The sequence below is a fragment of the Cotesia glomerata genome, linkage group LG8 (genome assembly GCF_020080835.1).
Source record: "Cotesia glomerata isolate CgM1 linkage group LG8, MPM_Cglom_v2.3, whole genome shotgun sequence".
Lineage (NCBI taxonomy): Eukaryota > Metazoa > Arthropoda > Insecta > Hymenoptera > Braconidae > Cotesia > Cotesia glomerata.
This window is the reverse complement of record NC_058165.1, coordinates 1,257,092-1,284,507: the sequence shown is the minus strand read 5'-3', so window position 1 is coordinate 1,284,507 and position 27,416 is coordinate 1,257,092. Positions and strand designations below refer to the sequence as shown.

Sequence of the window (27,416 nt, the reverse complement as noted above, 5' to 3'; positions counted from 1 at the left end):
CTTCATTTGAGTACCCACATGCATTTTTGATATATTTCTCATATATACATATATATAATATATATAGATATAAAAAATATATGAAAAATTGATGTGGGTACTCAAATGAAAGGTCTCGATGAGTATAACTGCATAATGAGCTTATATCTTCAAAATGTCAAGAGTTGACAAGATACAAGGTCATTTCTTAATTATTGATATTTTTAAAGATATAAGCTCATTCTGATACTACGCTCATCAAGAGCTTTCATTTGAGTACCCACATGCATTTTTGATATATTTCTCATATATACATATATGTAATATATATAAAAATATAAAATATATAAAAAATTGATGTGGGTACTCAAATGAAAGGTCTCGATGAGTATAACTGCATAATGAGCTTATATCTTTAAAAATGTCAAGAGTTCTCAAGATACAAGGTCATTTCTTAATTATATATCTAATTTTCAAATGCAGAATATTATTCTCTTTACTAAGAGAATTATTATTATATAGATAAAATGTCATAAAAAAATAAATTTTTTTCTTATCAAAGTATTAAAATCTCAAAAAAAGTAAAAAATAAAATCTTTAATTTGAATAAATATTTCAAAAATTCGCGCTCATCTATAAAAATCCAGCAAACTTCCTGCAATAACAACCGAGCAATCACACAACGCTCACCCCACTCTTTAAAATAGTGTATACACTCAGTCATAACTTTATTGTCATAATATACACATTTTCGACAAAATATTTTTAACGACGAATTTTTTTCGAGGTTAGTATTGCCTTAATTAAAATAAACCCCACAATTAAGCCTTGTACTTCCATAATACGCTCTAATTATCCAAAAAATATGCTAAAAATAAAAATTGCTGCGTCATTTATTTGTTTATTGCATAATAACCTATTATCACGGGAAACATTTTTTTTATTTTCATTTTCAAGCGACTAATGTTGGTATATATCTAGTAATGCAAATGAAAATACACGTAAGTAAACGAAAATAAATACACAAATAATTTAATAAATTTAATTTTTTCAGGAATTAAATTCGAGTTTTCGTGACACGACTGATATTAAATATGATAAGCGAAAAAAATTAATTAAAGATCCAAAATTACGAGGAAAAAAAAAAAAAAAGAAGGAAAAATTACAAAAATGGATCTTCTAGTCGGCGACCGGATGATGGGGATTGCAAACGTGGTGATGAGAGTACCACCGCTGTTTATAATCGACGAGCTTCTGAAAATTGGCGTAGGGATGCCGGAGGATACAATAGTCCTTAATGCCACTGACTATGATTACAACAAATATGCGAGTGTCCAAAACACACTTGTTGGATCAATAGCCTCTGTCGTTTCGACCGAACCCTCTTTAATACACTCTTTTAATATTAATTGTTACTTTTTTCAAGCTTACGTTCTCACTCTTGTGAGGTTTTTTGCTTGCTCTTTTGGTAAGTCAATATTACGCATTATTATTTCATACTAGTTAAATGTTTATATGGGTCACTGTTACTTTATAACGCTTAGGTTGATGTTTATTCATTTTTTATGCTGAATTTTTTTTTAGGTTCAACTTCTGGGTTAATGCGCATTTTTAGCCCCCGACAAAATATACAAAGGACAAAATATCACTTAACATAATATCCTCTGACAAATCTTCCCAGTATAAGGGAGAACACAAAAGAGATTAATTGATAAACTTATAATTACTTTAATACTATTTAAATAGTAGGCTATCCCTCAGAAATAACGTCTCGAAACAATAATATCTCTACAATAAATTTTTCTGCTGATTTTATGCTCAAAAATAGGCCAACATAAACGAGATATTATTGTATGAGATATGATTGCCAAGATATTATAGGCTGAAAAATTATGGCCACTAGGGTGGTGCAAAAAAACCGACTATTTTTTTTTTTTGAGTCTCGAGTGAAAAAATGTTAGTTTTTGATTTTTTAAGAACTCTCTCCAAAGGACAGCTTAAAAAAAAATTTTTTTAAATTTCAAAAATCGTCAAAAATCGAATTTTTTTTTTTTTATTTTTTTTCTCGTTACGGTATAATTTTATAGACTAAAAAAAAATGTTTCTGAAAATTTCAGTTCAAAATTTGAGTTTTAAAAGGTCGCTCATAATTTTTTTCAATTTATTAGTCCATTAGTTTAGATTTATTCGAGCGACCTTTTACTATTCAAATTAAAATTCCATGCATTTTTTTTTTTTTATTTAGTACAATGATCGATAAAAACACACTTCGAGATGAACTAAAAATCAAGCATAACATAGAAAATATAATTTTTTTTTTAATTTAATAATTTTATTTAATCAACTGCCAGGCGCGGGTTCGAATCCCAAGCTGGTCTTAGAAACCAGCTTGGTTGAGATTTGACCTTGCCGCGTAGGTTAAGATTTTTTCAAACCAAAAAGACCCCAACGTACTACTCCCAACACTTAAAGTCGGCGATATGACTAATTAATGAAAAAAAAAAAAAAAATTATGAGCGACCTTTCAAAATTTAAATTTTGAACTGAAACTTTCAGAAACTTATTTTTTTTTGGTCTATAAAATTGTACCGTAACGGGAAAAAAAAATAAAAAAAAAAAATTCGATTTTTGACGATTTTTGAAATTTTAAAAAATTAGGAGTTACCTCTTAAAAAATTTTTTTTCTTGAGCTGTCCTTTGGTGAGGGCTTTTAAAACATCAAAAACTAACATTTTTTCACTCGAGACTCAAAAAAAAAAAAAATAGTCGGTTTTTTTGCACCACCCTATTTTTAAAATAACCATTGCAGACAAAATCCGTAAAAAAAGGGCACAGCATCTTATCGAGCTTATCTATTAGTCTATGAAAATAAAGTTAGCCGACATTTCAAAATTTTTAGAAATTTTTTATCGAAAAAATTTCAATTAAACAATCAAAAAAAAATTTCACGCATGTAAAAAACTTAAAAAACTATAGGTGAAATTTTTTATAAATATCTTATTAGTTGTAATTTAATTGATAAAAAAATGAAAAATTTTTTAATGTCAAATAAACTCACACAGTCTTTTAACAAAACATATAAAGTGTTTTGTTCCTATCTTGAAGCGTTGTAGTCACTTTTAAAACACTTGCACGTATTTTAATTTCATATTTTAAATGCCCATTTGCAGTCACTTTTAAAACACTTGGATTTATAGTTAAAATTCATGATAAAAGACCACAACACGGTAACAAGCATATTTTCTAATGTATTTTTAGATAAACATACAAAATCACACTTAAATAAATAATGAAATAATTTTAATACAGTTAAAAATAATTACTCATAAGAATCATATGAGAAAGGGTTATTTTGTCGGGGGTTGAAATGTCGCAAGTGCGAGAAAAGAGAAAAGTGAGCAGAAAATTTATAGATTTTTTTGAGGTGTACTCTAGATTGCTTCATTTGAAACGACTATTTTTTTTTTTACTAATAATGTGAAAAATTCCCTGAAATTTGAGCTCTTAATATCAATTTTAAGTAATTTTTTTTGAAACTTAACAGACATATTACAATAATAATTAAAATTTAGATAATGTTTTAATTATTAAATGATGTCTAAAAAAATTTTTTAAGGAAATCGATTTTTAGAAGCTTGAAAAAATTATAAATCCAATTTTTTTAAAAATAATATTTTAGATCTAGTTTATTATTAAAAAAAAAAAATTGGCAAGTCTGACAATTTTAATGTCATCAAATTATTTTTTTAATTTCACATGTAGGAATTAAAATTGCGAATTTTTTTTAATATTTAATTTATTATAAGAATTTAAAATACAGTGAAAATTTTATATAACGAAACTCATATCAAGGGACCGGATACTTTTTTGCGTTATAAAAAATTTTTATTATACGGAAAGAAGATGTTTAACGACTAATATTCGAAGAATAAGTACTTCAATTTTAATTTATTTCTCAAAACGTCCTGATTTTTATTAAATCAAATGAAGCACCCTGTTGTACACTGTAAAAAATCGATATTGAATTATCACTCCTAGTAAATTTACAAAAAAATATTAAGATTTCAAATGATTTCTAATTAGATTTCTTAATCAGGATTATCCATAAAAATATAAAATAAAGGGCCTAGTTATTTGACACTTGCAATTTTATTCTAATAAAAAAAATTAAATTAAAAACCAACTATCTTAAAATTTATAATTCAAAAATTATATTAATTCATTTATTAGAATTGATTTGTTTTTTTTAATTAAAGTAAAATTGCAAGTATCAATAACCGGATCTTTTACTTTATATCAATTAAATTTTTATTTAAAATTTTAAAACTTTCCAAAAATTTCCACTAAAGTGACCCATATTTCCTCTGAAAATCAAACTTAACTTCTTAACCCTTCAAACTTTTCAGGTATCGCCGCCTCTCTTTACATATTTATGCTCTGGACCGGTCATTTAATAATAGTCTACATGTGCCTGATCTCAGTAGGAACAATATTCGTGTCCTACTGGTCAAATGTTCGAACAATGCAATCAATAATCTCCTACACCCCAACATACGATCCAAACATGACACTTCTAAAAAGCGTATCCGAAGTTCTCCCGGAGAGCTTAAGCCACCTATTCGACGGTCTCGGAATCATTATAATCCAGAACTACTTGCTCCAATTTTCCCTGGCAACAGTCTTCTACTACATCAACCTGGCTCCGCGGCACGTTCTTCTGGACAAGTTGCTCTTCATAAGCTTCCTCACTCCCGCAATCTTGGGAATCTTTCCACTACCTGTAAGTACCCCCCAACCAAGTAACCCTCGCGGTTTTTAAAATACCGCAAATTTTCGGTATTAATGCGTTTACCATAAATTTACCGTTATAATTCTGAAATAATACGGTATTTCTGTGGTTACTTTGGCCAGTTTTTTTTACTATACACGGAAAAAAGTAAACTGTAATATTCACTCGGATTACGGTTAATTTTTATAGTTTCAAACAGTAAAGCGGACATCGGAGTGGCAAAAATATAAATATTACAGAACTTAATGTAGAAAGTATAAAAGCCACAATTTATAATTTAATATCCAAAATAAGTAACTACACTGATAGAAAAACAATCTTGATTCAAGAAACTTTTTTTCTTCAAAACTTGAACTCTTGAAACTAGATATAGATATATTTCTTTCAAGAATTTTTGTCTCTTGGTTCAAGATAGGCGATAACATTGATTCAAGATGTTACCGACTTGTGTTAAGAATGGCTTTTTTTTTTTTTTTGTCATTAATTAATTCACTTATTTCCAAGAAATAATTTTTATTTGGTATAACAATTAAAGACTATTTAGTTTTTGAAATGTACTTTGATGAATTATTTTAAGTTTTTTAAACGATAATGTTATTTTGTTTGAAAAACTTAAATGTATCGATTGAACATAATATAGCTCTTAAGCCAAGAAAATCTAAATTAAGACAAGAAATTCTTAAAGCAAAATAATCATTTGTCTCCCAAAATAAATTCTTAGATCAAGAAAATATCTCTTGAGTCAACATAAATTTTCTATCAGTGTAGTAACTGTCACTATAGTAAATAACGACTGTTTCATCTTGAAAAATTACAGTTTCATACAGTAAAAATTGCCATTTCAATATATAGTCGATATTATGAGGAGAAGGGGAATTTAGATGAAAGAGAAGGGGGTCTCACTCTGGGAGAATTTAACATTTGAAACAGTAAAAATTATACTTTTAAAATATACATTTTACCAGTCCAAGCAAGTCAATAATTACAGTTTGATTTTTAGCGTTGCGTTTAAAATTTACCATTTTACTTTGTAAATATTGACGTTGCTTGTATTAGAAATTTACTAACTTTATTTTATACTTTTTACATATCATTGCGATCATTTTTTAGGTACCAAATGATAAATATCAAAGTCTGAATTCTTAATTATTATACTGGAACATTTTAGACATTTACATAGCGAATATTACTGTTTGAAATAGTATTTTCTTCCATGTAAAGAGCAAATTGTAACGTTTAAATGGTAAACATTATAAAGTGGATAATAAAATCACGACTTTTCTGTTTGAAATGGTACACGGAAAAAAGTAAACTGTAATATTCACTCGGATTCCGGTTAATTTTTACAGTTTCAAACAGTAAAGCGGACATCGGAGTGGCAAAAATATAAATATTACAGAACTTAATGTAGAAAGTATAAAAGCCACAATTTATAATTTAATATCCAAAATAAGTGATTAGTAACTGTCACTATAGTAAATAACGACTCTTTCATCTTAAAAAATTACAGTTTCAAACAGTAAAAATTGCCATTTCAATATATAGTCGATATTATGAGGAGAAGGGGAACTCAAATAAAAGAGAAGGGGGTCTCACTCTGGGAGAATTTAACATTTGAAACAGTAAAAATTATACTTTTAAAATATACATTTTACCAGTCTAAGCAAGTCAATAATTACAGTTTGATTTTTAGCGTTGCGTTTAAAATTTACCATTTTACTTTGTAAACATTGACGTTGCTGGTATTAGAAATTTACTAACTTTATTTTATACTTTTTACATATCATTGCGATCATTTTTTAGGTACCAAATGATAAATATCAAAGTCTGAATTCTTAATTATTATACTGGAACATTTTAGACATTTACATAGCGAATATTACCGTTTGAAATAGTAGTTTCTTCCATGTAAATAGTAAATTGTAACGTTTAAATGGTAAATATTATAATCACGATTTTACTGTTTGAAACAGTAATTTTTAGCAGTTGATCATTACTTATTATAAATCGACTGTTATTTATTACAGTTTACTTTTTACCGTGCAGTAAATATGCGGTTTAATTCCTATTAATATACCGTAATTTTCCTATTGTATTCCCGTAAACATCTGAATTTATTTCATGATAATTCCTCAAAAAAACTGGCTAAAATAACTGAAGTATTACGAGTAAACATACATTATGTATATCGTATAAATACCGAATTTTCATTTGCAAAACCGTAAGGGATAAAACTGCAAAAACTAACCACCGAATTGTTCCAGCCAAGTGTCTTGCACCACGCACCAGCTCTAGCAGCCCTGCTTCCCCTGCTAGTCTGCAAGTTCATCGTATGTTGCAGCAGCGTCTTCATCATAAAGATAATCCACTCTGGATACCGCTACGCCAGAACGTTCATCAGCAACTACGGACTATCAGCATTAGCAGAAATCGAGTGGATGCGTCTCAACGTCCCCAACGTCCTTCGAACATTCTGGCTCCTGCGAGTCCTGGAGCAAGTCGTCCAATTACTAAGCACCCACTACACCGATGATTCCTTCACCCTATCAATCCTAATCCGAACATTGTTGGTAAACGGCTGTGAAACACTTACCGCATTACTGGGTATGACTTCCATAATCTCATCCATCTGCCACTACATTGGGTGCTTCTTCCGCTGGGTTTTGCTCACCGAGGACGATGAAGAGAAGAGCATCGGAACCGTCTCCGCAATTCTGTTCTACATTCTGGCTCTGCAAACTGGTCTAACTTCTCTAGACCGGGAAAAGCGCCTGGTCCGGCTCTTCCGAAACTTCTGCCTTTTATCCACCGCAGTTCTGCACTTCGTCCACAATATTGTGAACCCAGTTCTGATGTCACTAAGCGCTTCGCACAATCCTGCATTAAGAAGGCACTTAAGAGCTCTAAGTGTCTGCATTTTCCTGATCATCTTCCCAATTGTCCTCCTGGTCTTCCTTTGGTCCCACTTCAGCCTGTCCACTTGGCTGCTGGCAGTTTCAATATTCTGCATCGAAGTTATTGTTAAAGTCTGCGTATCATTGGCAATTTACGGACTGTTCCTTTTTGACGCCTATCGAAGCACATTTTGGGAGCCACTTGATGACTGCCTCTACATGATTCGCAGCTTTGGAAACACAGTTGAATTCACTTTTGGCGTGATTCTCTTCTTCAACGGCATCTGGATCCTCTTTTTTGAATCTGGTGGCGCTATTCGCGCTATTATGATGGGAATTCACGCGTACTTCAACATTTGGAGCGAAGCTAAAGCCGGATGGAGCGTTTTCATAAAGCGACGCACGGCTGTTTATAAAATTAACTCCCTTCCAGAAGCTAATAGTGAACAATTGCGCAGCCTTGATGATGTTTGCGCAATTTGTTATCAAGAAATGCGAAGTGCTAAAGTTACTAGGTGCAACCATTTCTTCCACGGGGTTTGTTTAAGGAAATGGCTGTATGTTCAGGACAGGTGTCCGCTCTGCCATGATATTCTTTATAAAGTGGAAGTTCCGGCGGAAAAAGAACCGGTTCAGGCACCAGGTGGCAGTCGGGAGAATAATAATCAAGAGGGGGATGGTGTTGAAATAGAACGACCTGATTTGGCGCCTGGAAGAGGCTCTTCCACGATTATCAGGTGAAATAGGCTAGCCGATTTGTAATTATTGGTTATGTTATATAGGTTATTTCTTAAGACTTTGTGATACGTTTTGTTTTATGGCGTTGAGGTCGATTATTTAATTCAAGGGATAATTCAATGTCTAAGGGGGTTTTGGTTGAATTTAAATTGTAATTGGAGTGGATTATTTTTTTAATTAAATTTTTTAATGTGATCTCGGGAGGCTATGAGCTTACTGTAATATAACTATTATCCACTGTTGGTTATATTATAATATGTATAAATATTGTAATCGACTTTTTGTGAGGAAATATTTGATTATTGTGTACTTGAGGATAAATAAAAAAATTATTTAATATATTTCAAAGATTTATTTTGTTGTTTTTTTATTTTAGTAATCTAATCTTTTAAAATTAGTTTTTTTTTTTTTTTTTTTCGATTTTATTTCTTTGATAGCTATTTAATAGATATAAAATAAGAAAATTATAATTCAATTACACACTTTTTTTGTTAATAACTATCGTTGTTTTTATTTAATTTAACGCTAGAAACTTGCTATTTTATATTTTTTTTTTATTTTTACACGCCTCATAAATCTTGAGTGTGTGTGTTAATTTTGATATTAGTAACTTATTATTTTTTTTAATAAGTAAATTAATTATAAATTACAAAAAAAATTGTAATTTTTATAAAATTTGTTATTTTATAAAAATTGCAATTATAATTTTTTAGAGCTTTTAAAGATGAAATTTTAGTTTATTGAATAATGACTTTTGTTAAATTGCACTGTACTTTCTTAAATATTGACATTTTTAAAGATATAAGCTCATTTCGATGTTACACTTATCAAGAGCTTTCATTTGAGTACCCACATGCATTTTTTATATATTTTTCATATATTCATAAATATAATATATATAAATATGTAAAATATATGAAAAATTGATGTGGGTACTCAAATGAAAGGTCTCGATGAGCGTAGAATCAGGATGAGCTTATATCTTTAAAAATATTAATAATTAAGAAATTACCTTTACTTGTATCTTGTCAACTACTGACATTTTTAAAGATATAAGCTCACTCCGGCTTTACACTCATCAAGAGCTTTTATTTGAGTACCCACATGCCTTTTTGATATATTTTTCATATATTAATATATATATAATATATATAAATATATAAAATATATGAAAAATTGATGTGGGTACTCAAATGAAAGGTCTCGATCAGTGTAACATCAGAATGAGCTTATATTTTTAAAAATGTCAATAGTTCACAAGATACAAGGTCACTTCTTAATTATTGACATTTTTTAAGATATAAGCTCATCTTAATGTTACACTCATCAATACCTTTCATTTGAGTACTCACATGCATTTTTTATATATTTTTCATATATAGATATATATAATATACATAAATATATAAAATATATGAAAAATTGATGTAGGTACTCAAATGAAAGGTCTCGATGAGTATAATGCCAGGATGAGCTTATATCTTTAAAAATGTCAATAGTTCACAAGATACAAGGTCATTTCTTAATTATTGACATTTTTTAAGATATAAGCTCTCCCTGATGTTACAATCATCAAGAGCTTTCATTTGAGTACCCACATGCATTTTTGATATATTTTTCATATATACATATATATAATATACATAAATATATAAAATATATAAAAAATTGATGTGGGTACTCAAATGAAAGGTCTCGATGAGTGTAATGTTAAGATGAGCTTATATCTTTAAAAATGTCAATAGTTTTCAAGATACAAGGTCATTTCTTAATTATGTATTAATTTTTTCTTTAATTTTAAAACTAAAGACTAAGAGCTTTACGATTCTTTTAAAATTTATTCAAGCAAAATAAATTGCTTAGAATTTTTGGGGAAAAACCTGGAAAAAACCTAAACAATCCCTCGTAACGTCACTAAATTCACGGTCATTGTCATTATAAATATGCTTGATTCTCAATACCGGTCTCAGTCTGTTGAGCAATCTTTCTCGCTCGACAGCGTCTTGAGAGTACTAATACAACACACACTTGTCCTATGCTAACATACAACGCACACAGGGACACAAGTATAGAGAAATCGGATAAAAGTGGGGAATGAGGATACACGGTTTTAATCTTACAGGTGAAGAGTACCGTAATGTCCAGTTTTTGTATCGCTTCAGAGAAAATAATTTCATCATACATAAATATTGTACATGAATATCATCTTACATTAGTTTTATCTAAACTTCTGACAAGCTAACATCAAGACTTGTTTTTTAGGTAAGTATTTTTTTTATTAGCTTCATTTATAATTTGATTATTGGTATTGGTATCCAAAATAATTTGTTATTTATACTAATAATTAATTCCAATTAACTAATTAATGTCAATGCCCAAAATTATTTATTATTTTTCTGTCAAAATTAGTTGTATTAAAATTATTAACAATTTTAGTAATTATTAATTATTAATAATATTAATAATTAATAATTATCAATAATTTTAACAATTATTAATTATTAATAATATTAATAATTATTAATTATTAATAATATTAATAATTATTAATTATTAATAATATTAATAATTATTTATATTATTAATAATTAAAAATTGTTAAAATTATTAATAATTATCAAAATTATTAACATTTAATAAATATTAATTATTAAAAATTTTTTAATTGATTTATTAAAATTTTTTATAATTATTTAATTATAAAATTTTTATTTTAATAATTATTCTACAGTTTAAATTTAATAAATAAATTTATTTATTATTTTATTTATAAATTAAGTTTTATAAAAATTAGAAATAATTTTTAAAAATTGCAAATGATAAAATTTATAATTTTAGCAATAAAAATCTTTTTTTGTAATTTTTACTTTAAATTTTATTAAATAAAAAAATAATGTTTTTTTTTTTAATAAAAAAATTCTAAAATCTGATAAATTTGATGAAAATAAAGAATTATTTTTATTTTGTAGAATTTTATAAAAAATTTCTAAAATTTTATGATAAACTGCGTAAAAATAAATTTGTATATTTTTAACTTGTCTATAAAATTTTGTGCGTCCATTAAAAATTTCTCTTCGTAAAAAAATTGATAAAAAATTTCATGCCCTGTTTATCTAGATTGAAATAATAATAATAATTAAATAATGATAAACTGAAAGGAGATGTATGATAAAATATTAGTTTTTTTTTTATGATATTGCATTGAACATTAGAAACTTTATTTTTTACAATAATAATAATTAATTGAGTTCTGTGTGAAAGCATATATATGCAGTCGGAAGCAACAATTAAAGAGCGATTCACTTTCTTCACGCTAATAATAAATATATTTCAATCTTGATTAATTAAATAAAAATTTCTTAAAGATATAGGCTCAACCCGATGTTACACTCATCAAGACCTTTCATTTGAGTACTCACTTGCATTTTTGATATATTTTTCATATATTTATATTTCTAATATATATAAAATATATGAAAAATTGATGTGGGTACTCAAATTAAAGGTCTTGATGAGTGTAACATGAGGATGAATTTATATCTTTAAAAATGTCAATAGATCACAAAATACAAGGTCATTTTATAATTATTGACATTTTTAAAGATATAAGCTCATTTTGATGTTATAATCATTAAGACCTTTCATTTGAGTACCCACTTGCATTTTTTATATATTTTTCATTTATACATATATGTAATATATATAAATATATAAAATATATGAAAAATTGATGTGGGTACTTAAATGAAAGGTCTTGATGAGTGTAACATGAGGATGAATTTATATCTTTAAAAATGTCAATAGATCACAAAATACAAGGTCATTTTATAATTATTGACATTTTTAAAGATATAAGCTCATCCCGATGTTACACTTACCAAGAGCTTTCATTTGAGTACCTACATGCATTTTTGATATATTTTTTATATATACATATATGTAATATATATAAATATATAAAATATATGAAAAATTGATGTGGGTACTCAAATGAAAGGTCTTGATAAGTGTAACATCAGGATGAGCTTGTATCTTTAAAAATGTCAATAGATCACAAAATACAAGGTAATTCCTTAATTATTGACATTTTTAAAGATATAAGCTCATTTTGATGTTATAATCATTAAGACCTTTCATTTGAGTACCCACTTGCATTTTTTATATATTTTTCATTTATACATATATGTAATATATATAAATATATAAAATATATGAAAAATTGATGTGGGTACTCAAATGAAAGGTCTTGATAAGTGTAACATCAGGATGAGCTTGTATCTTTAAAAATGTCAATAGATCACAAAATACAAGGTCATTTCTTAATTATTGAAATTTTTAAAGATATAAGCTCATTTTGATGTTATAATCATTAAGACCTTTCATTTGAGTACCCACTTGCATTTTTTATATATTTTTCATTTATTCATATATGTAATATATATAAATATATAAAATGTATCAAAAGTTGATGTGGGTACTCAAATGAAAGGTCTTAATGAGTATAACATCGGGATGAGCTTATATCCTAAAAAATGTCAATAGTTCACAAGATACAAGGTCATTTCTTAAATATTCTCTTATTAATATTTATATTATCTAATATATAAATCTATAGATAATTTAAAGTAAAAAATTATAAAAATCTACAAAAAATTTTTCTCTTAATGATTCTATTATATCAAAGGTTAATGCTTAATTAATTAAAATTTTAAATAAAAATATTTCGCCTTTAAAAATGAGGGAAATAAAAAATTGAATCATAAAATAATTAAAAAAATTTTTTTACTTACGAGTACAGAATAAAGTCCTTCTATAAAAAATCTACTTACATTTCTGGTTATTATAAAAATTACAATCTTGCTTACCTTGACTGTTAATTTTACAGACAACAATAGCAGAATTATTTATTATCCCAAATAATAAAAGAAAAAAAATTTTTTTTTCTATTTTGTTTTTTTATTAATTACTTAATTATTTAATAAAATTTATTTATAGACAAATGATGGTCTTTGGGATAGAAATAACACTGTGGTTAGTGCTCGGTGTGATACTATCATTAATTGTAGCTGCAGTAGTATTTTTCTTTATACTACTGCAACTGTTTATCTATATTACAACTGGTGTTTGCAAGAGCAAAAGAAAAATGAACGGAAAAACAGTAATTATTACGGGATGTACATCGGGCATTGGCAAAGAAACCGCGCGGGATCTAGCACACCGCGGGGCTAGATTGATAATGGCCTGTCGCAATGTCCAAGCTGCTAATAAGTTGAAAGGTAAGAATACACTTCCTATTCTTTATTGATTAATTATTAATTAGTAATTGTGCTGATTATTCATTGAAGAAATTTATTAATAACTTTCCGGGGTCTTTTAATATATTGTAATTTATTTATCTGGATTCATTATTATTTATGAGGAGTATTTAGAGTAATAAAATGATAAGCATGAAAGAATAAAATTTTGCTTTATTAAATAATGAATTTTATTAAATTGCACTGTATTTTTTTAAATATTGACATTTTTTAAGATATAAGCTCATTCTGATGTTACATTCATCAAGAGCTTTCATTTAAGTACCCACATACATTTTTGATATATTTTTCATATATACATATATATAATATATATTTTAAAAATATAAGCTCATCTCGGTGTTACACTCATTACGAGCTTTCATTTGAGTACCCACATGCATTTTTTATATATTTTTCATATATACATATATATAATATATATAAATATATGAAATATATGAAAAATTGATGTGGGTACTCAAATTAAAGGTCTCGATGAGTGTAACATCAGGATGAGCTTATATTCTTAAAAATGTTAAGGAGGTTCGAGCGAATCTAATGTAAAAAATAATTTCCAACTTTGAGCTTTGAAATTAAGTATACGTATAAATAAATACGTAATTTATCTAATTCCAAAATTAAAAAAAGATTCACCGTTTAGTTACTTAGATATTAAATTTTAAAAATCACATATTTTATCTCTTTATACACGGGCTCTTATGGCGGACAAACGTTTTGTCGGGACTTTAATTATTTTTTGTCAATATTAACCTCCTAACTTTAACGAATAAAAAACTATACACAAGAAACTTGGATTATTGCAAAGTATAAAAACAATTACTAAAGGTGTTTTCATGACCGAATTGTATATATATAGTGAGTGTTTTTTCATGCCGTCTAGGTCAAATAACTAGTAGATGTTGTTCAAGTCAAGAGATGGATACTTCCATCTTCCCTTATTGGTTGAGAGATATCCTCTCTGTATATAAGTTCGATGGAAATCCATCAAACTTGAATACTAGTAAAGCTGTAAGCTTGTAGTATCCATTCGAGTACTAAAGATGTTAATTAATTGAAAGAAATGAAAGAAATTATTTTGAATGAGAGTAAAGACAGACTTTTGAAAAAATAAATGGCGTTGGTTGCCAAGCCAGGAATCGAACCTGGATCGAACCTGTAAAGCTCCTGACATGTTATCAGGGAGATCCAGGTTCGATTCCTGGCTTGGCAACCAACCCCATTTATTTTTTCGAAAGTCTGTCTTTACTCTCATTCAAAATAATTTCTTTCATTTCTTTCAATTAATTAACATCTTTAGTACTCGAATGGATACTACAAGCTTACAGCTTTACTAGTATTCAAGTTTGATGGATTTCCATCGAACTTATATACAGAGAGGATATCTCTCAACCAATAAGGGAAGATGGAAGTATCCATCTCTTGACTTGAACATCTACAACTTATTTGACCTAGACGGCATGCAAAAACACTCATTATATATAAAAACAATTTAATAATAATACATTACCGATATAATTTTTGAAATATTTAAATTCAAATTTAATGTTTGTAACTGGTTTATCGTCAGCCATTTATTCGAATAAAGATTTGACAACATCGCGTCAACAGCTGAGAAAAAACAAAAGGATAGAAATATAGTTACAGAGAGAGATATGTTTAACTCACACACTCAACTACGTCTCAGGTTATGGGTATAATCAAACGCGCTATTGCCAAATCTGTTTATTTATTCCGGCAAGTAATAAATACCAAAGTCATTTTATTACTTTACTTTATTAAAAGTAAGTAAAAATCATCTATTATTAAATTGTTTTAATTATTTTAAATTGAAATAAATAATTTTGACGAATATTGGGAAGACTAAAATCTAATATATATAATATATATGAATATATAAAATATATGAAATATTGATGTGGGTACTCAAATGAAAGGTTTCAATGAGTGTAACATCAGGATGAGCTTATATCTTTAAAAACTTCAATATTTCACAAAATACAAGATAATTTCTTAAATATATATATATATATATATATATATATATATATATATATATATATATATATATAATACCAGCCAAAAAATAAATCTGTCAACAGACGAATTCATAAAAGAAACCGGAAACAACAACATAGTAGTAAAACACTTAGACCTATCATCTTTAAAATCCGTCCGCGACTTTGCTTCTCAAATAAACCGCGAGGAGTCGCGCCTTGACGTTCTGATCCACAACGCCGGTACAGCAGAAACTTTCCGAAAAAAGACAACTGAAGATGGCCTTGAAATGACCATGGCGACAAATCAGTACGGACCTTTCCTACTGACTCACTTGCTGATTGGTAAACATCTCCATTCCTATCTTCAACCTTAAATCCTCCAACAAACCTAGCTTAACCCAAAATTTTTATCTTCTAGATCTTTTGAAGCGTTCCAAACCTTCCAGGGTCGTAGTGGTAGCATCCGAATTGTATCGGCTTGCTTCCTTAAACCTGGATAACTTGAACCCAGTGACAACCTTGCCAGCTTACTTGTACTACGTCTCCAAATACGCCAACATAGTCTTCTCTTTAGAACTGGCACGACGTCTGGAAGGAACTGGAGTTACTGTCAATTGCTTGCATCCGGGTCTGATTGACAGGTATGAATTAGTAATTACTAATTAGTTCTAGGGACTAATTAGTCCCTTCCTCTTCAACCTGTTCTTTGCTAATGATAACATTTCTGATGATAATTTCTGATGAATTTGTCAAAACAGCGGAATCTGGAGCAGCGTTCCAGCTCCATTATCCTGGGGACTGTACTTGATAATCCGTGGATTCTTCAAGACACCTAAGCAAGGTGCGCAGACGACAATTCATTTGGCTGTTTCGGAAGAACTGGAAGGAATCACTGGAAAGTACTTCTTGGATTGCAGGGTAAGTACCTTCAATATGTCTTTTGATTCCATTATCTTTTTTTCTAACACCTTCTAACACCTCTTTCGATTCTTTCAGGAGTACGGCCTGTCATCTGGAGTCCAAGACCCGGCAAAGGGCAAGAAGTTCTGGGAACTAAGTGAGACTATTGTTAAGCTACAACCTACAGATCCTAAAATCTAAGTATAGGTTATTGGAAATTTTATTATTTTATACTCTGGTTTATTTATTTGGAAACTTTAATAAAAATTTTTTATATTATTGATTAATCTAATTGTTTATATCAACCATTCTTGCAATTGGATTCATCTAATGGAAATATCCTTTCAAAAGCTTCCATCCGTTCAGCATTAAGATTGAACTTCATCGTCAAATTGCTGTTGATTTCAAGGTACTGCTTAGTTTCAGGTTGAAAAGGTTCCCAAGTGACGTCTTTGAACAGAGGATTGTCCTTGGGAATAGGGTTCCCTGTTTTGGCAAAACTCGCCCACATAGCAGTCATGTGCTCCACGGTAGGTATCTCCGGAGCAGTTTCGTTCAAGTAGGGGAAGTAGCGTTGCATATAGAAGAGATACATTAGGTCATCATGATGAACGACACCTGAAAAGCATTCAGTTAGAATTGACCATGATGATTTATTGTTTAGACTTACCGAATGGTTTTTTGGTATCGGACCAAACGTGCCAACTGTAGCGCCCTGGATAAACAAAGTGGTAGTAGTAAACAGGTTGATCAGAATATCTGGATACTAAATCAACGATTCGGTGGATTGGGAAGGATACTATAGCGTCTCCGTACAACTGCAAGATAATATGAATTGTAGCTATCTTATTCGTCAAGCTAAAGCATCTTTGATTTGGAACCAATAAAGACACGGTTGGATCAATTAACTGGATACTTACATGAGAAAGAGCTTGCCAATTCTGCAAACCAATAGTTTCATTTTTGAAGTAAAAAGCCCTCAACTCTTTACTAATCCATTTTGACCTGGAAGTCTTGCGTTCAAATTGAAATGCAATGGGCGCAATGTAATCCCAATTTGCGTTCAAGTCGTCAAAAACAGAATTGTTCCCGTGGCGAGCAGCAACAACTGGAACTAAGATAAGAAGCAACCCAATAATTCATAAGCCAAATCCTTTCTGCAGAAAACTTACGTCTAGCTTGCCCTCCAAATTCATCCAAAGTTGATCCGCTCATAAAAGGTACCCTATAAAAGTTTCCGCACCGAATTGTGTCGACTGGTTGCTCGACGATGAACCTCTCAAGCCCAGGAATATCTGGCTCCACGACAGCAGACCAAAAGCGAATTGGGTCCCAGCCCCACTCAGTCATGTTCCGAACAGTAGCTGCCATTTTGTCAGCTGGAACCTTTTCGAAGCACTCCCGCATAATTGTGGTGTTTTCAGAAGAACAGCCTACCAATTGGGCCTGTTTCTTAGCCAGGTCTAGTTGCTGGTGCTGAAGCTGTTTCCCTTTGGTGGGAGACCCACTCATCGCTACTGCACGATGGAACAGCCCTCGGGACATTGGAGATAGCATGTGGAGCGCGACGCTCCAAGATCCTGCGCTGTACCCCACAATTGTGACACATTCAGGGTCTCCGTTGAAAGCTGCGATATTCTGTTGGACCCATCGCAAAGCTTGGACCTGGTCCTTGAGGCCTAGGTTCCCTGGGAATTCAGCGTCTCCAGTAGCAGTGAAGCCTATGGCGCCCAATCTGTAGTTGGTTGTGACTAACACGACTTCTTCGTCAAGGAGATATTGCGGACCGAATAGGTAGCTTTGTCCTGAAAAGCCGTAGAAGCCTCCGGGATGGAAGAAGACTATTACTGGGCTCTTGGCTGAATTATCTCCAAGCTTTGGAACCTGAAGAGCAGAAGAACTAAACAATCAATCAACCTTTGGTGTGATCTGGATGACATATCCTAATGGCAATTTGGTACAAGCCTTGTGCCAATATGGATCAAGATACTTTAGAAAGATTTTAGATCAAGAATTAGTCCAGATTCTTGAGCAAGATTATTGGTCGAGACTTGAGGCAGACTGTAGTTAAAATTTGTCCAGAATTTTACCAGAAATGTAGTAAGCTAAATTAATTTTTTAAACTTGTTGACTAGACTATAAGTAAAAACCACTGCAATACTATACTTTTCACATTCAAGTGAAAAAGAGGGAAATATTGTCGTTTTTTGCGTTAATCGCGCAAATCTATGCCAGGACTCTGGGCCAAGAATCTCGTCAAATTCTGGACACAAACTGTCCCAAGTCTGCCGCCAGTCTGGATAAAGAATCTTGATCAAGTGTCTTGGTCGAGAATTGTCCAATTCTTTACAAAGTGCTTCTCCAAGTATCTTACCCAATTCTATTGTAATACCTTTTTGGTGTAAACATTGAGGCGCAAACAGTCCTCTTGCGTGAGATTACCACCCAATCGGGGGCACGATGGACCCTCTGCTGAAGCATCAAACACTCCGCTCCATGGTTTGGCTGGTACCGCGATCTAGTGATCCAAATTGTTATTTAATCCTAATTAACAATTTCTTACCAAAAGGTAAAGGTATAGGTACTTACTTTAAATCTTTGTTTTCCTTCAGGTGATTCTGCATATCTTAGCCCTCGGAATGTATATATGTCCTTTCCAAGCCTAGTTCGCATCATCGAACCCTTGATCCTTCCCAGAGGAATCGTAAGCTCTGGAGCAGCATCATCACCAAAAACAGAGGCAATGATGAGAATGGCTAGCACGAGAGTCTTCATTCTTAGTGTCGCTTCAATAATGATCAGTAACCTTATATACCGGAGCATATATGAGGAAAACAATATAAATTTACTTGGAAGAAACTTACATTTGTGGTAGTATTAGTAATGTAGAATTTGTTATCGTTTCGTAGAAACGCGTCGTTATTTCCCAGAAGCTATTGCCGTCATACTTTTTATTGCTGATTTAAAAACAGCGCTTTGATTATCTTCTGAATTTATTGCTTTTTTTGGATGATAATAAGGATTTTAGGAAGCAAACACATAAAGAAGGATAAGATTCATCATAAGTGCTCTTTTTACTAGATTGTCTTGAGCGACTGACCTTGACAAGTAATGGTAGCAGTAAACAGGTCTAAACCTGTTAGTTAGGTATTTACTGAGCAAGTTTAATAATCAGTTCACTTAGTAGACATATATATGTCATTTAATCATTAATGATAATATAAATTTGATCGTTAAAGTTGTTTTGATGTTGTTTTAAATTGTAATCACGTTTTCAGTTCAAGTACCTTGTTTTTGTCAGAGTTTATTAATAAATATACGATTTTATAAGTTTATAAATTTATTTTGATTTGGTTATAATACAAGGAATATAAATGGAATGTAATGTTCAAAAAATACTGGAATATCTTAATATTCAATATTCAATAGGAAATAGTTTATCCCACTCGTTCATCCTATCAATGTATAAATTCTTCTTGATTTTAAGAGTATCCGTGATTTCAAGATACGCTGGATTGTCCCGGGTGAAGGGAGTCCAAACAAAGTCAGAAAAATCAGGATTATTCACAGGAATTGGTTCACCAGTCCGTGCAAAGTTTCCCCAAATTGACGTCATGCGCCTCAGAGTCAAAACTTCGGAATCATTTCCTCCAATAGCGGGAAATTCCTCTTTTCTGAACAGGTAAAGCAAGTCGTCTTCATGAACGACTCCTGCAAAAAGATAAATTATATTCTCTGGCCTTTTTGAACAATAGATGGATTAGTTACCAAATGATTTCTTTTCGGACCAATAAACGTGGCTGTATCGGCCTTGATAAGCGAAATTGTAGTAATAAACAGGTTTGCTCGAGTGTTTACCAAGCAGGTTAATAAATCGATGTACGCCGAAGATAGTTACACCGTCTGCGTATAACTGATAACAATTTGGTGATTAAAAAATGTAATTACGCAGTATTTTGTTATTGTTCGGATTTAAGGAGATCCAAGTAACCTTCTAGTGTGAAGAATGTCTATAAAAAAATAATACGTAGAAATACTTTTGTTATCTTAAAATTAATTTTTAAATCAATTAATAACATTTGTTGAGGAAATTTTCGATAAATTTACTCATTAAATAATTATTAACATTTAATTGACTAATAAAACAGTATAGCACTCTGAATTACCGGTATACACTTGACAACACAAAAATAGTGTCCCTGACTTTAAAATTTATTTATGTTTACTGTCTAACTAAAATGACTTCGATGTTCTAGCATTTAAAAAACCTTGGTTACTTATGCGCATGGTTAACTAAGCAAGCGGTGTTGCCAAGTCAAATACAAGACTTTAAACAACGCAAGTTCCCAGTGATTTTTCATAAAAAATATAAAATATCTCCGTAGTACCTTCGGAAAGCCACTTTTTTATCGTTTTAATCTTTAGCTTATTATTTTTTCAATCAAATTCAATGAAAATAAATTTTTTTTTAAATTGTTAATTGCATTAAATTCTTAACCAAATACCGGCTGGTGGAATCTCCATTCATGTAAAAATTACAATTTTTAAAGCTAATTATTTGATTAAACCCCAAAAATCTACTGTTATAATTTTTTTATTGATTATTAGGCTACGTAGATTGAATTTACAAATTTTCAGGAAGTTTTAAAAATTTGACGCGTGGATCTCCTTAAAAACTAAAAGTATATAAAAAGTCAAAAATAATTACTTACCTCTCCAAGGCCTTCGTAGTTATCTTTTCCAACAGGTTGTCCTTTGAAGTAGAACTTCCTTAGATCTTCACTAATTTCCAAGGATCTATTCGTTCCTCGCTCGTACAAGTAGCTTATAGGCGCAATTTTGGTGAAGTTTGCATTAATGTCGTCAAACACAGAATTGTCACCTTTTCGTGCTGCTTCAACAACTCCTGCAATATTATAACATAGAACACAATTTTAATTGTTCAGCTGATCAAAATAAGCTAGCTGATGTTGAACCAGCCTACCAACAACAACTCCAGCGAATTCATCCTTAACAATCCCGCCAATAACAGGAACTTGTTCAAATCTTCCATGCTTTATAGAATCAACTGGTTGCTCAACAAGAAACCGTTCAACTCCTGGTAAATCTGGCTCTATAACCGGCGTCCAAATTAGAATAGGATCTCCGTGCCACTCCCAAAACTTCGTAAGAGTAGCAACAATGTCCTCAAAGGGCTTAGTGTTCAGACAAACCAACATAGACCCAGTTGTATCTGTAGGACAATCCAACAACCGAGCTAATTTCTTGGCCAGGTCTTTCTGGTGAGGTGGGAACGGATTCTGGTAGGTAGCTGCTCCAGACTGGACTATAGCTCGGTGGAAGAGTCCTTTGGACATCGGGGAGACCAGGTGAAGAGAGACACTCCAGCCTCCTGCACTCTGGCCCGTGATAGTGACGCTGTTTGGGTCGCCATTGAAACTTCTGATGTTCTTCTGAATGAATCGAAGCACCTCCACTTGGTCCTTTAGGCCTAGATTTCCAGGAGCTAGGCTATCGCCGGTACTGAAGAATCCTAACGCTCCAATTCTGTAGTTGCAGGTCACTAGAATGATGTCTTCGTCCAAAAGATATTCCGGGCCGTAGATGTAACTTTGTCCGGAACGGGACCAAAATCCGCCCGGGTGGAAAAAGACTACTACTGGACGGGGAGCACTGCCTGGTTCTGCAAGCTGAAGAGGATCATTGCAGAGGATTAATAGTAATCAGTAATCAGTAATCAATGATTACTGATTACTGATTACTTTCAAATATATTTTGATCGAAAATATTATATAAATTTGGTTACAAGTTTCTGAAAGCGAGAAAAAAAGCGCCACTGCGCCGCCTAGCGGTAACATTAAAGCTAATTTTTTTGTAATTGAAGCAATGAACAAAATTACCAGTGAGTAGACTTAAATAATAAATAAACAATAAATTAATCATTAATTAATAATTACAAATTTTAATCGGGATTACTTAAATTTAACATGAATATTATTATTAAATAAATAAAGATAAAAAAATTTTTGTAAATTCATATAACTAGATAGCCTGAAAAGATTTTTTCTTAGTTTTTGTTGCTAAGAAAAAAAAAAAGACCATAGCAACGGTTGCTAAAGTAAAATTAACCTTAGTTACCGTTGCTATGAAAAATAATGATAATAGTAACGGTTGCTAGGGAATAAATGACTAAAGTAACAGTTGCTAAGGTAAAATTGATTTTAGTTACCGTTAATAATTGAAAAAATAACCATAGCAACCGTTGCTAAGAAGAAAAATGACCATAAGAACGGTTGCTAAGGTAAAATCGACCTTAGTTACCGTTGCTATGAAGAATAATGATCATAGTAACGGTTGCTAAGGTAAAATTGATTTTAATTGCAGTTGATAAGTAAACAAATAACTATAGTAACCGTTGCTAAGAAAAATGACTATAGTAACCGTTGCTAGGGGAAAAATGATCATAGCAACCATTTTTAAGGAAAAATCGACTAATCAGTAATCAGTAATCAAAATTAGTGACTTACCTTCGTAGTGTAGACGTTCAAACGAAGACAATCTTCCGATTGGAGCTTAGATTCCAGCCACCCGCATGAAGGGCCTTCTTTTGAAGCATCAAAGGTGCCTTCCCAGGGTTCCACTGGTTCAGCTTGCTGCAGGACCAACAAACCAGTTAGAAGTTCTTGCTAAGGTTAATTAATAATAATTCATCCTTACTTTAAAACGCTGCTGACCAACAGGAGGCTCGCCGTATCTAATCCCGCGAAATGCGTATATAGTTTTGCCCAATCGCGTTGTCATAAGGGACCCTTTGACTTTCCCGAGGGGAGTTGTCACTTCTGGAGAGTCAGAGTTTGTTTGATTGCGACTCATTCCGGCGTCAACATAAAACAAACCACAAAGTAAAATTACACTTAGCTTTAACATCTTTAATAGAGCACTTCTAAGTTGTGCGGTCGCTTGACCAAGACTGGCTGATAAACACTCAACGCTGGGTCTTTATAGACTGGGAGAGTGTCATCCAAGATCTAGTTTCATTTAAATCGGTAATTAAAGACAACTGCTTGTTATTACTAAAACATACTAGCAAGATATCAAACTTGCTGTAATCAGAGAGCTGTAGCAGTAATCCTCTATTATTAGATAACCTCCAGGCGGCTTTTCTTCATTATCGTATTCAAGATACATTTAAATGTTATTTTGTCTTTTTTTAGTGTGTTAATTTATTAATCTACACACGGACAATTTTTAATACACATATTAGATGAGTTTCCTTATTGTAAATAACTTATGTCAGACTGATAAGTTATGTGTCATATTTATCCTCCTATACTAAGAAATTGTTATGCATTAGTAAGGCTGTTTTTCCTTAACAATAGAGTTGACAGTGTGTTTATAAAGCCAGAAGTTTTTGGAAATATTTAATGTGAAATTTATTAGGCTAAGTGACATAAATTTGATAAAAATTAGAACTGCAGGAAGATAGGTATAATTAATGCTATCTTCTGCGTTTCTAAGAAGGAAATTGTATGTTTTGTGATATGCAGAATTAAACAACAATATTTAGACGAGGTGTGTAGCTTTTTGAATGTTTTTTAATAATTTTGAAGGCATTGGATTTCTTAAAGTATTAAATTTTAGTTACACCTCCCCACGTATATTATGAAAGATAACAAATGAAATTTTAGGCTTTAAAACTCTTAATAAATTTTTTTAACTCCCCGTTAAGAAAATCGAAGATTTTCAAAAATCGGAAAGTTATTGTTTTCACCCCGTTTTGCAAAAATCGAGTTTTCATCAGATCTCGACGTTTGAAGGTCACAGGAAGCTTCCCTGACTATCCCTGTGAGGTTGTCACGGCGTCTGTATGTATGTGTGTGTGTGTATGTGTGTGTGTGTGTGTGTGTGTGTGTGTGTGTGTGTGTGTGTGTGTGTGTGTGTGTGTGTGTGTGTGTGAAAGTATGTGAACCGCTTATAACTTTTGAACGGCTTGACCGATTTCATCGTGGTTGGTGCCATTCGAAAGGGCTTGACCAAACTTAGATTTTGAAAACTATTTGGACCGATTCAGATCAATAGATTTTGAGAAATCTTCAAAAAACTAAAAAAAAAAATTTTTTTCAAATGGGGTTTTTTTGGAATAACTTTTAAACGGCTTTATGGTTCAATTCCAAAAACTAATCAGCTCTTAACCTCAAAAAACCACGTCGATCGCCACCAGTCCGGTCAAAATCGGTCGATTCGTTCGAGAGATATCGTGAACGAAAGAAAACCGAAAAAAGTGTTTTTTCGGAATAACTCCGAAATTCCTAGCGCGATCAATTCAAAATTTGAGATTCTTTGTGAGGCTTGAAAAACTGCGTCGAATGCTGCCAACCGCGTGAAAATCGGTTTATTCATTCAAAAGTTATTGCGGTTTAAAAATTCAAAAAATAATGTCTTATCAAATCTCTATCAGACTTTTGAGCTCGAAGAACTTGAACAAACTGGGTGAAATTATGTGAAATTATGTGAAGTTATGTGCAGAAAACACCTTTCGGTTTTCTTTCGTTCATGATATCTCTTGAACGAATCGACTGAAATTATGTGAAATTATGTGAAATTATGTGAAGTTATGTGCAGGAAACACTTTTCGGTTTTCATTCATTCATGATATCTCTTGAACGAATTGACTGCACTGATAGAAGGATTTATTTGTATTAAATAATATTTGTTAATAGCTAACAAATCATTTATTAGAGACCATTTTTTAATGTTAAATAAATATTTCTTAGTATTCAAAATGATTTGTTTGTATTCAATAAATCTGATATTCATTTATTAAGTATTAATAAATCTTTTTAAATACTAAGAAATATTTGTTAAGGCCTAACAAATGGCTTCTAATAAATGATTTGTTAAATATTAACAAATCTTTTTAACTATAAACAAATCTATTAGTGTGAAGTTATGTGAAATTAAATTCTATGTCAAAAGTATAGAAAGACTATCTCTTTGAGCTTGGAGAGCTCAAAATAAGACATAAGTTGTTTTTTTGAGCTCGAAGAGCAATTATTAGTGCAATTTTAAGCGCCTAGGTATGTAAGTGGCGGGAAGTTGCAGGGATGGCCTTCAGGGTCAACCGTTTGTCTAATTTTTTTAATGATTATTATATACCAATTTAATTGTTTTTGCATCCCCTTCAAGGTTTTTAGGAAAAAGATTCAATTAGATTATTATTTTTTTAGAAATTTAGAATTTTTAAATTTAAATCCCCACGTTTAAAAATTACCGAAAAAAAACTTATAATAGGCTTTAAAACTCTTGATAAATTTATTTCTAATAATTATTATAAACCAATCGAATTGTTTTTGCATCCTCTGTAAGGTTTTTAGGCCAAATAATTGATTAGTTTAATATTTTTTTAGAAATTTAGAATTTTTAAATTTAAATCCCCACGTTTAAAAATTACCGAAAAAAAACTTATAATAGATAAATAGATAGATAATAATTTTATTGGATTCTGGAGCCTAGGCTCCCTCAGAACCATCATCAAATATACATTTATAATTAGTGTATGATGTATAGAGTTTTAGATACATAAAAATAAAATCAAAATAAATATAGTAATTAACAGTAATAACATGTTAATCATGCTTATAAATAATACTTGTGTTATACAAAGCTCAACAACCTTCAATAGCAGTAATAAACGTTCAATATAGCAGATCAATAATTTTGGAAATAATAATCATAGCACAGTCTACGGAATATTTCGAAACTTTCGGCTTTTGTAATTTCAGCTGGCAGCGCATTCCAGATGCGTATACCACGAACAAGAAACGAGTTATCATACATACGTACAACAATTAGATCTAGGTAGCCGCAGATAATCTTCCCTTAGATCGCCTCTACGCAATGCAATTGGCAAAAATTCTAAGTGACATTTAAATAGCTGACGATAATTTAAATCTATTTCTTTGTAAAAGAGGCACGTTGTAAAGTAGTTTCTTTTGTCACTCAGCTTTAACCAACCCAGCCTCTTAAAGTACGGAGTAATGTGTTCAGCCCTCGCAATTTTATAGATATAGCGAACACAGCAATTCATTTTGCGCTGTAATCGCATTTGCGAGTCATTAGTAATATTGCAGTAAGCCGCACAACAATAATCAAACACTGGGAATATTAACGTGGTGACAAGCTTTATACGCAGTTTTTCGTTGAAGATTTCATTATTAATCTTCAACTGTGCCAGAACCCGCATTTCCCTATTACAAACACTCATAACCTGATTTTCCCAGGTGAGAGTGCTATCAATTAACACGCCAAGATACTTAATTGTCGTATCGTAGTGAATAATAGGCTTTAAGTCTCTTGACAAATTTATTTCTAATGATTATTATATACCAATTTAATTGTATTTGTATCCTCTACAAGGTTTTTAAGCCAAGCAGTTGATTAGTTTATTATTTTTTTAGAAATTTAGAATTTTCAAATTTAAATTTTCGCGTTTATGTGCCGGGATGTATTATTAGGCTTTAAAACTCTCGATAAATTTATTTATAATGATTTTTCTATACCAATCGAATCGTATTTGCATCCTCTATAAGATTTTTAGGCCAAATAGTTGATCAGTTTATTATTTTTTTTTTTTAATTCAAAATTTTTAGTAGATTTCAAAGAATTTTGTCCTCACATACAATAGAACGCGGCTTGTAACCACGATAGCGTCTCCAATTTATCACAGATCTTTATCAAACTTAACCTACTTATTCTACATATAAATATCAAGGTCAAGTTTAAAGATGAGCTTAATCGGTCT

The 27,416-nt window shown here is 30.9% G+C and overlaps 4 protein-coding genes across 5 annotated transcripts; 2 read left to right on the top strand and 2 right to left on the bottom strand.

The window, feature by feature from the left end:
- The first annotated feature begins 659 nt into the window (after positions 1-659).
- LOC123271081 (protein TRC8 homolog) lies at positions 660-8,727 on the top strand. 2 transcript variants are annotated; one of them, XM_044737319.1, is made up of 5 exons: positions 660-766; positions 1,034-1,114; positions 1,146-1,447; positions 4,386-4,759; positions 7,033-8,727. In XM_044737319.1, the coding sequence occupies exons 3-5, from the start codon at positions 1,150-1,152 to the stop codon at positions 8,401-8,403; spliced, it is 2,043 nt and encodes a 680-aa protein (XP_044593254.1). In that variant the 5' UTR covers positions 660-766; positions 1,034-1,114; positions 1,146-1,149; the 3' UTR covers positions 8,404-8,727. The 2 variants fall into 2 exon arrangements, with proteins under 2 accessions (XP_044593254.1, XP_044593253.1); XM_044737318.1 differs by having other exon boundaries at positions 703-767; positions 1,036-1,447.
- A 1,649-nt stretch (positions 8,728-10,376) lies between these two features.
- Positions 10,377-16,898, top strand: LOC123270375 (retinol dehydrogenase 14). Its single transcript, XM_044736390.1, has 6 exons — positions 10,377-10,662; positions 13,396-13,676; positions 15,818-16,057; positions 16,134-16,356; positions 16,474-16,633; positions 16,712-16,898. Exons 2-6 carry the CDS (start codon positions 13,400-13,402, stop codon positions 16,814-16,816), a joined length of 1,005 nt encoding a protein of 334 aa, XP_044592325.1. The 5' UTR covers positions 10,377-10,662; positions 13,396-13,399; the 3' UTR covers positions 16,817-16,898.
- LOC123270372 (esterase E4-like) lies at positions 16,896-19,853 on the bottom strand. Its single transcript, XM_044736388.1, has 6 exons — positions 19,205-19,853; positions 19,008-19,133; positions 17,788-18,499; positions 17,536-17,729; positions 17,286-17,433; positions 16,896-17,233 (listed from the first exon to the last, which is right to left on the bottom strand). The coding sequence occupies exons 1-6, from the start codon at positions 19,436-19,438 to the stop codon at positions 16,917-16,919; spliced, it is 1,731 nt and encodes a 576-aa protein (XP_044592323.1). The 5' UTR covers positions 19,439-19,853; the 3' UTR covers positions 16,896-16,916.
- An 89-nt stretch (positions 19,854-19,942) lies between these two features.
- Positions 19,943-23,609, bottom strand: LOC123270373 (esterase FE4-like). Its single transcript, XM_044736389.1, has 6 exons — positions 23,333-23,609; positions 23,143-23,268; positions 21,600-22,305; positions 21,328-21,521; positions 20,384-20,528; positions 19,943-20,326 (listed from the first exon to the last, which is right to left on the bottom strand). Exons 1-6 carry the CDS (start codon positions 23,540-23,542, stop codon positions 20,031-20,033), a joined length of 1,677 nt encoding a protein of 558 aa, XP_044592324.1. The 5' UTR covers positions 23,543-23,609; the 3' UTR covers positions 19,943-20,030.
- Positions 23,610-27,416: the final 3,807 nt, after the last annotated feature.

Bases quoted from the DNA above. Each gene is read 5' to 3' on its own strand.
- LOC123271081 (XM_044737319.1), top strand. From the start codon at position 1,150: ATGGATCTTCTAGTCGGCGACCGGATGATGGGGATTGCAAACGTGGTG. The intron at 1,448-4,385 runs GTAAGTCAATAT...CAAACTTTTCAG, and splicing joins GTTTTTTGCTTGCTCTTTTG to GTATCGCCGCCTCTCTTTAC. The intron at 4,760-7,032 runs GTAAGTACCCCC...GAATTGTTCCAG, and splicing joins TGGGAATCTTTCCACTACCT to CCAAGTGTCTTGCACCACGC.
- LOC123270375 (XM_044736390.1), top strand. From the start codon at position 13,400: ATGATGGTCTTTGGGATAGAAATAACACTGTGGTTAGTGCTCGGTGTG. The intron at 16,357-16,473 runs GTATGAATTAGT...TTGTCAAAACAG, and splicing joins CATCCGGGTCTGATTGACAG to CGGAATCTGGAGCAGCGTTC. The intron at 16,634-16,711 runs GTAAGTACCTTC...CGATTCTTTCAG, and splicing joins AGTACTTCTTGGATTGCAGG to GAGTACGGCCTGTCATCTGG.
- LOC123270372 (XM_044736388.1), bottom strand. From the start codon at position 19,438: ATGCTCCGGTATATAAGGTTACTGATCATTATTGAAGCGACACTAAGA. The intron at 19,134-19,204 runs GTAAGTACCTAT...TTGGATCACTAG, and splicing joins AAGGAAAACAAAGATTTAAA to ATCGCGGTACCAGCCAAACC. The intron at 18,500-19,007 runs GTATTACAATAG...TCTGCTCTTCAG, and splicing joins TCAATGTTTACACCAAAAAG to GTTCCAAAGCTTGGAGATAA.
- LOC123270373 (XM_044736389.1), bottom strand. From the start codon at position 23,542: ATGTTAAAGCTAAGTGTAATTTTACTTTGTGGTTTGTTTTATGTTGAC. The intron at 21,522-21,599 runs GTAGGCTGGTTC...ATAATATTGCAG, and splicing joins ATTCGCTGGAGTTGTTGTTG to GAGTTGTTGAAGCAGCACGA. The intron at 20,529-21,327 runs GTAAGTAATTAT...AATTGTTATCAG, and splicing joins ACTACGAAGGCCTTGGAGAG to TTATACGCAGACGGTGTAAC.